At 63.0% G+C, this 8,637-nt stretch overlaps 1 protein-coding gene across 5 annotated transcripts in view; it reads left to right on the top strand.

Annotated features, from left to right (window-relative positions):
• Positions 1-891: 891 nt before the first annotated feature.
• Positions 892-8,637, top strand: part of WIZ (WIZ zinc finger) — a 56,605-nt gene continuing 48,859 nt past the window's right edge. For 3 of the 5 annotated variants that reach the window (XM_062598423.1, XM_062598419.1, XM_062598421.1), the window contains exon 1: positions 7,874-8,441. In XM_062598423.1, coding sequence (XP_062454407.1) covers positions 8,063-8,441 — 379 coding nt within the window. In that variant the 5' untranslated portion in view covers positions 7,874-8,062. Of the gene's footprint in view, positions 1,074-6,768; positions 6,835-7,873; positions 8,442-8,637 lie in introns of those variants that run through there. The other 2 variants (XM_062598420.1, XM_062598418.1) reach the window with 2 other exon arrangements.

The following is an 8,637-nucleotide window of genomic DNA, read 5'->3' as shown; positions in this document are numbered from 1 at the left end:
CAGGGATGCCTTGGCCATGGGGACCTCAGGTAGGGCCAGGGGGGCCCCACAGCAGGGCTATGGGGCAGGAGCAGGGCAGGGTCATGGGGACCTGGTGCAGGATCAGGGATGCCTTGGCCATGGGGACCTCAGGTAGGGCCAGGGGGACCCCATGGCAGGGCTATGGGGCAGGAGCAGGGGAGGGTCATGGGGACCTGGTGCAGGATCAGGGATGCCTTGGCAATGGGGACCTCAGGTAGAGCCAGGGGGGCCCCACGGCAGGGCTATGGGGCAGGAGCAGGGCAGGGCCATGGAGATACAAGGCAGGACCAGCGGGGCAGAGCCGTGGGGACCCCGGAGCAGGACCGGCCACGGCAGGGCCGTGGGGACCCGGGGCCACCCCACCGCCGGGCCACGGATGGGGACCTTCCGCCTCAGCCGCCCCTAAGATGGCGGCGGCCAGGCGCCGTCGCACCGCGATGACGTAGAAGCCGCGCCGCCCTCGCGCTCCCCCGCCCGCCTGGAAGGTCGCCCAGCACCGCCGCGCCTTCCCATCCCGGGGGCGCGCCGCTCCCAAGATGGCGGGGCGCGTAGGGCCGTGACGTCACCGGCGGCGCGTCGGCGGGGGCCGGGAGGCGGCGCAGAGACGCAGCAGGGCGGGCGAGGCGGCGCGCGGCGGCTCCTCCGGCGGGGCGGGCGCGCGGGGAGGCGGCGACGGCGGCGGGGAGGGACGGAGGGAGAGGGGAGAGGGGCAACATGGCGGCGGCGACGGCCCGCGGCGGCCGCTTGCCGCCTCCAAGATGTCGGCGGCGGCCTCGTCGCGCGGCACGTGACGTAGTCAGGCCCCGCCGCGGGGAGGGGGGCGGGGGAGCGGCCGGAGCGGCGCAGGCGGCGGCGGCGGCGGCGGCGGCGGCGGGACTGGCCGGGCCCCCGGGAGGGGATTTAAAGGGACCATGTCCCCGGCGCGGCGGCCGCTGCCGAGGCCGGAGCCGGGCCGGAGACGGCGGCGGGGGTGGCGGCTACGGCGGCGCCGCTGCTGCTGCTGCTGCTGCTGCTGAGGAGCCCGGCGGGCCCGGCCCCGGGGGGCCGGCGGGGTGAGTGTCCGCGGGGAGCCGGCTTGGCCCAGCTCGGCTCGGCTCGGCCCGGTCCGACCCGGCTGGGAGACAAAGCGGAGCCGCCGTCGGGGGGACCCGCAGCACCTGGCCCTACCCGGCGGGAGGTGGCGCGGAGCCCCCGGCAGCGGCCCCGTCCGGGGTGCTGAAACGTGGGGGTGCGGGGGCCCAGGTGTCCGGAGTTGGGGGGGGGGCAGGTGTCCGGGAGGCCGGCGCAGGGACCCAGGCGTCCGGGGCCGGGGGAGTGGGGGGAGGTGCGGTGGGGCAGGGACCCAGGCGTCCTGGGGCAGCACCCAGGTGTGTGTGTGTGTGTTGGGGGAGGGGGGAGGTAGAGCGTGGGGAGGGGGGTTAATGCTGTGGTAGGGGCCCAGGCGTCCGGGTAGGGGGTGCAGCACTGGGGTAGGGGCCCAGGCGTCCGGTGGGCACCGGGGTGGGTTTCAGCACGGGAGGACCCAGGCGTCCGGGCTGCGGCGAGCCCGAGGCCGCGTCAGGCTGAGCCCCGAGCAGCCGGCCCCCTACGTGGAGCTGGGGGCCCAGGCGTCCTGGACCGGCAGGAGCTGGGATGGCCCCGGGGTGAGCAGGGGTGGGGGGGGCCCCGGCGTCCGGGCTGCAAGGAGCTGGGACGGGCCCAGGCGTCCGGGGTGAGCAGGGTCACAGGTGTCCGGGGCTGCACGTGGCAGGTGCCACGGACCCGCCGTTCGCACAGATATTCGGGAAGGGGGGAAGGGAAACGCGCTCGGCACCTGTTGGGACCCCTCCGTGGGTGCTGGGTGCCACCTCTGGGTGCCCAGCGGGGGGGTGGGAGGGGGGGGACGCAGTGGGGCTGACGCTCCCCAGGCCCCCGCTAACGCTCGCCCTCGGCGCTTCTCTCTGCCGCCGCAGCTCTGGCGCCGTTTGCACCGTTCCCGTGCCGAATCGCGGCAGCTTTTCCTGGCTCCGGCGTCTTTTCCAGCCGCTCTCACCCGAGAGCGTGACGAGCTGCCAGGTCTCCGCGTGCTTCGGAGCCCCTGCCGGGAGCCAGCCGCTGCCTGGGCCGGGGGGAAAGCTGGCGGCAGAGCCGGAGGTTTTGGCAGCAGGTAGGGACGATCTCTTGGTGCGCGAGACCGTGCTGGGGTTCGGAGCCGGGTGCCTTTCCCAAGCTTCTCCGTGCCGGAGAAGCAGCAGGGGAAAGCGGGTCGGAGCCTCCGTCCGGCAGATCACCGGTGACTGAAACGGCCGCATCCGGATCTCCGCGCGGGGACCGAGGCGCTGGCGTTGCCGCCGCCGTCGTCTCGGAGCGGCCGTTCCGGCTGATCCGGGCACGGCTCGAGGTTGACCGTGCTCCGGCGTGCGTCGTTCCGCATCCCCCGTGTTCAACGGAGGTGGCTCCGGAGGGGTTTGGGGACGCCGGACTGGGATGACGCCGGTGCGTGGAAGCCGTTGTGGCGTCACGGTGTTGGAGGACCTCGCTCGGGGTGTAGCTCCCTACCCCGGCTTTTCCCGGCGGATCGGCTCTTCTCATCCTGCTCATCCCGCTGCCGCTCTCGGGAAGAAGAAATCCCCCGGCTTACCATCGCGTTCCGCAGCGAGTCCGTCGGCACGGAGGACGCCGCAGCAGAATTCCCGGAGGATCCCCGGCAAACCTCGGATAATCCAAATACCGTCGGAGCCCCGCGGAGCCGAACGCTCAGCGCTGGATTTGCCTCGCCTCCGTGTAAGCAGAAGCGAAGGACGAGCTCCCTGGGGGATCGTTCCGGCTCCAGGCAAGGGGAAAGGGAAAAGAAAAAGCCCCTTTTCCGCTAAACGCTCTCATTAACGCGGCTTCGGAGGAAGTTTCCCACTGTTGCAGCTCTCGGGAGGAATGCCGCCGCTCATCCGGGGTTTCTCCGCGGATGGAAATCGTGCGGGATCCCGGCTCGGCCTGGTTTCGGAGCGACTTTGCTTTTCACGGAGAAGCGACCTTGGGAGCTGCCCGGATTCCTCCCGGCTCGAATTCCGGCGTGATCGCTGCTGTTTCTTCCTGATCGAGAGGGGAATTTAGCTTTTCCCGCGCGTAAAAAGAAAAAAAAAAAAAAAAACCCAAAATCGGCCGCCTTGGCGGGCCATGCCGGAGCTCGGCCTCGTGAAGCCGCGCCGAGCGGAACGAGAGCCGGCTTCCCGCTTTCCCCGTTGGCTGCGTCTCGGCTCTGCCGCTCGTCCCCGCCTTGGCTAGAGAGGGGAGAAAAAAATGGGAATAAGAAAAAAAAAAAACAAAACAAAAAAACAACCCGCGCGTCGGACCGGCACGCGCGAAGCTGCTCAGCTTGGCTGGTGGCTTTTCCCAGCTCGGAAAACCAGCCCGACGGAGAGGCTGGAGCACGTGCGGCTCTTCCATCCCTCCGGGATATATATATATATATTTTTTTTTTCGTGCCCTGAGCGGGGATGCTGTAAACGACTGCGGGTTTCGCTTGGCCCTTTTCCGAGCGGGGTTTCGCTTGGTCGCCGGGTCCCCTTTTTTTTTTCCCTGGGCTTCCAGGGAAGGAAGCAATTGTCCCCACTTAACCGTTTTTGCATTTAAATTGTCCCAATCCTGCTCCGCCTTTGCATGGCTCTGGGGCGATGGGCTGGGGGAAGGGTGGCCGCAGTCGGGCTCCTCCGCTTGACATGATCGGCTGCTCCTCGGCGCAAGGCTGCGGCGGCGGTAAGACGGTTTTCTCCCAGCTTTTGCCGTGGGAAAAGAGCCTCTTTTTTATTTTCTCCCCCCTCTTCGGTTTCGCCTCCCCGGTGCTGATTTTTAAGGCAGGCCCAGCGGGATTTTCTTTCCCCCCTCCCTTTCGTTTTTCCCAGAGGAGCAGCACGGCGGGATGCGGAGAAAGGGGAGCGTGTGGCATCGCCGAGCTTTATTTTATTTTATTTTTTTAAAAAAAAATTTATTTTAAATGCGCCCAAACGGATGTTGGAAAAGGAAGGAGTAGGGATGGCCGGCGAGCTCTCGGCGCGCCGGCTCGGAGCCGGGTGGGAAGATCCCGGCCGTCCCGCGAACCTTTCCCCCGTGGCGACGAGGGGGTGCTGCTTTTCCTGCAAAATCCTAGATTTTTTTGGGGGGGGGGACTTTCACCGGAAAGGGGGAAAAACCGTGGCGTCGAACCTGCCCCGGCGCCGTCGACGCATCCGTCCGGATGCGGGGTTTCGCTTCCCCCCCTCCCCGCCATCGAGCGCCCGCCCGCACGCGCCGCTTGGCGTCCCGATCCCTGTTTTCTTTTTATTCAGTTATTTATTTTCACGATATTCGGGAGGGAGGAGGAAAAGAGGGAAGCAAAACCGGGATGGTGCCGGGGCCAAACCCGCGTTCGCGGCGGTCGGGCCGGCGGACGCGGAGGCGCCTCCGAGCTCGGGCGGCCGCCGGCGCTGCCGGGACCCGACGTTCGGCCTCCCGGTTTTATTCCGCTTAGCTGATATTTTGGGCTTCGATTTCTTATTTCTTCGAAATATTTTTCGAATCGTCTTCAAGGCGCCCGCGACTCCCGCCGGGGTGGTTTCTCGGGTGCGCCGCTCTCCGGAGACGCTTTTCGGCCCAGTTGCGAAACTGGGAAGAGGGATTGGGGGGGGGGGGGAAGGATCCGGCGCTGGGAAAGCGGGGGGGGGGGGGGGGGGTAGGTGGAAAAAGCACCCGGCGGCTCCCTCGCCGAGATGCCGGTGAACTTGGCGGGTGGGGGCGGGGGGTCTTTGGCCCCCCTAAATCCGTTCAAATCGAGCCTGCCCTCCTCTCCCTCGCCAAAAAGCTGTAAAGAAAAGCGACGCCGCTCCCGGCGCCGGAGCATCGCGTTCCGCTCCGTTAGCGTTGCACCGTCGTGGAAAAGGGATCGTTTCGCCCGGCTTTTTTTTTTTTTTTTTTTTTTTTTTTTTCCCCTCCTTTTCTCTCCCCCCCCCCCCCAACTCCGATGCGCCGCCTGCGTCTCACCCGAGGAGCCCGAACTGTTTAAAAACGTTATTTTTATTTCTTATTTCATGCAAAAACTCCTTTTTTTTTTTTTTTCCTGCCCCCCCCTCCCCGCTCGCTCGCTCTCCCCGCGCTCGGGTCACCGTCCGCTGCGCGACCCTCGGCACGCGGAGGAGGAGGAGGAGGAGGAGGAGGGTCGGCGTCTCTCCCGGCTGCGCTGGGGGGGCCGTTCCCCGGTTTCCCTAAAGCTGCGATTTAGAAAGCCTGCGAAAGCTTTTTTTTTTCTTTTTTTTTTTTTTTTTTTTTTCCTTTTTCCAAAGCTTTTTCCACTTGGCTAAGCGGGCCACCGAGGGCCCCAACGCTCGCGGCGGCAGCGGGGCTCCGGCTCGGATCCGCCGCTTCCCGAGCCGAGTGGGGCGACACATTTTCTTTTCTTTTCTTTTTTTCTTTTTTCTTTTTTTTTTTTTCTCTTTTCCTCTTTTTTTTTTCCTGGGCTCGTCCCGTGCCGCCGCGGCTCCCGAGCCGGCAGCGGGCCTTTCCCAGGCGCCGGAGCAGCTGGTCTGTGGGATGCGCTAGCGACAGCAACCTGCCCGTTCCGCCGTTGGATGCTTTTCCGGGAGGTTGGGAGCCGCCGGCGGAGACTTCGTCTGGCACCGTTCCTCGGTGCCCGGATGAAATTCAAGCCGCCTCTTGGAATAAGAAGTGGGATAATTTTTTTTATTATTATTATTATTTTTTGGTTACCCGCTCCCCAATGCTGAGGTCGAACAGCCTGGTCCTGCTCCGGCTGGAGAAATCCCTACGCTGATGCTGCCTCTGCTTTCCAACCTCTGCTTATCCTGCATCGCCGCGAGCCCGATGCTTTTTCCTCCGCCGCCGCGTTCCCGGGACGACGGAGGAGCCGTCTCTGGGTGGCCGCGGCCGGACCTTTCCGAGGGAGACGCCGGAGAAGGAGGGAAAAGGAAAAGCCCACGACGGAGGAAGGCGAAGCCCGCGGAGGATTCTCCCGTCGCCGCTTCGGATCGCGGCCTGAAATCGGAGGAAGGAGAAGAGGGCGCGAGCAAGGCGTCCGCGCGCGGAGACAGCGGGTTCCCGCGTTGAGGCTGGGCTCGGCTCGGGGCACTTTGGGGTTTTTTTTGGTTATTTTTTTTTTTAAGGATAGTTGGAGACCGATTCCTTGCACACGGTGCAGCCGGGCTCTGGGAAAACGCATCCCGAGCACGGCGACGCTACGCTCCCGTCCGGCAGCTGCTCTCCGCCTTTTTGGTTTTGTTTTAATCTGCAAGGAGAAACACGGCGCCCGGCCGGGCGGCCTCGTCGTGGTGGGGAAAAAAAAAAAAAAAAAAAAAAAAAAAAACTCATGTCCTATCCCGGACCAACCCGCGGAAGCGGGAAAAAGTCCCTCCGGAGGACTCCAGCTCGCACAAGGGCACGGAAAAGTCTTAAATAACGAGGATTTGGGGCGATCGCGCTGCTCCCAAAAATCCACAGGTCGCTTGGTGGGGAGGCAAAAAAAAAAATATATATATATATATATATATATATATATATCTCAACGTAATTTGGATCGAGAGCAGGAGGATCCCGAAGGAAGGCGGCTCGGCAGATGCCCCCCTTTATTTTATTCATTTTTATTTTATTTTATTTCCACCCCCCCTGCCCCGGCATCCGAGCGGCACCGGAGCTTTGCACCCTTCTCACCCCCCCGGGGTGCTCCCGGCTCCGGCAGCTTTGGGTGGTTTCCTTCCTCGCGCCCCCCCCGGGGCTATGGGCTGGTAATAGGCGGCTTGGCGAGAAGCTCTCGAATAATTCCCTCTCTTCATTTGCATTGTTACCTTGAAGGTATTTATAGTCTCTCTGCCTTCTCCTTCCTCGCCTGGGTAAATTTAGCTCCTCCAGGCTCTCCTTGTGCGCCTTTCTTCTCCAGCGAGCTGATAAGCTCGTTTTTTTAGCTCCTATTTTCTCTCTCTCTCTCTTTTTTTTTTTTTCTCTCTTCCCAGACTGAAGGAGCAACATCAGGACCAGCTTGCTGGTCCCACTGTCCTATCAAGGCTCTGAGAAATCTCTCTCCTGTTTTTTTTTTTTTTTTTTTTTTCTTTTTTTTCACCCCATTCCACTTTATCCTTTCATGGATAAAGGTTTTGGGGGGTTCCTTGCATGGGAAGGTTTTGGGAGAGGTAGTTTGTTTTTGGTGGCTGCTCTTGTCTTGCTGTCCCAGACCCCGAAGGAGAGCAGCTTCCCTAGGGCGATGGTCACCTCCAGCGTGACGGCGTGGTTGCCACCACGGCCGACGTCTCGCTCGTGGCAAGACCGGTCAAAGGGCAAGACCCTTTGGAGGTCCTCCAGCACCTCTTGCTCTTAAGTTGTTGCTTCAACTCAACTGTTTTAACTTATCCGAGTGAACGTTACGGAGTTTTCCGACTTGTGTCCATGGGGATGGGGGTGGTGGATGGGAATAGAGGGTTTCTTCAGCTCTGGGGCAGAGCATGGTCCCATCTGGGTGGGTTTGGCCGTGGCGACGCTGCACCGTCCCGACGGTCCGCGCTAGCGACCGGGACGAGCCCGAGCTCCGACTCCGATCCCGGAGCCTGTTTGCGCCGTCCCAGCGGCGCTGGGAGCTCTTGGATACCGGGACGTTTTGGGGAGAGGAGCAAATCCTGAGCTTTTCCCCGGAGGGCGTCGTGGGGAAGCGGGATTAAGGATCCGCTCGACGGCAACTCTCTTCTTCCGCCCCGATCCGTGCGGGAACTGGGCAGGGGATGGAGAAGGGGCGCTCGGCACGCTCCCAGCGCCGGGGAGCCGAGCCCGAGACGGGGAGGCTCTTGGTTTCGAGGCACGCGAAGAGCCGCTTGCTCTGTCCCTACCGGTCTCGCACGAACGTCTCTCTCCGGGCGGACGCGTTCAGAAGCTCCTCGGAGAAAACCTGCGCTCTTCTCTCACGTTTTTTATTTTTTTTTTTTCCCCTCTTATCTGTGTTTCTCGTAGATTCTTCTGGCAGTCCCCGGCCGCCAAGCCTCCCGAGTGCCGGCGCGGTGTTTTTCTGCGAGTGACACAGCACAATCGGCGAGGAATGGAGAAAGCTGTCCCTACTTTATCAGAGCACCAGCGGGAGCGCCAGGGAGATGGAGGCCGAGCCGCGCTAACGGCGCTGGAGCCGAACAAAGAGCATTTTGCTGCCCTTGAGTGCCCCCAAGGTGAAGAGCGCAGAGCTGCTTTTGTTAAAGATGCAAAAGCGCCTCTGGAGAGCCCGGCTCTATCTGGGACAGCGGCGGAAGAGGGGCCGGAGGAGCTCGAGGAGTTGTTCGCCGCGCAGAACCTGCCGGCGATGAGCCGAGACGGCAAAGGGACTTCGGGCGCCGAGATGTGCGCCCTCGAGGAGGATCCCGCCTTCTTCTCGCCGCTCGCCCGGCAGGAACCCGACGTCGCGCTGGAAGCCCGCGACGTGGCAGGTAAGCTCCAGCGCGAGGCGAGGGCCGTCTGCCCGGTCCTCCTTGCTGCGGCGTTTATGCTCTTCGATCGGGGAATTACTTATTTTTTTAAATGAGGTGGGATGGAGACGTCTTGCTGAGTCCGCCGGCTCTTCCGGTGCCTCGTTTCCCGCTTGGTTGGCTTTGCTTTGCCGCTTGCTTGGTGGGACCTTGGCTT

This window comes from Rhea pennata, chromosome 33 (assembly GCF_028389875.1).
Source record: "Rhea pennata isolate bPtePen1 chromosome 33, bPtePen1.pri, whole genome shotgun sequence".
Taxonomy (NCBI): domain Eukaryota; kingdom Metazoa; phylum Chordata; class Aves; order Rheiformes; family Rheidae; genus Rhea; species Rhea pennata.
The sequence above is the reverse complement of the archived record's forward strand: the minus strand, read 5'-3'. Positions and strand labels throughout refer to the sequence as shown.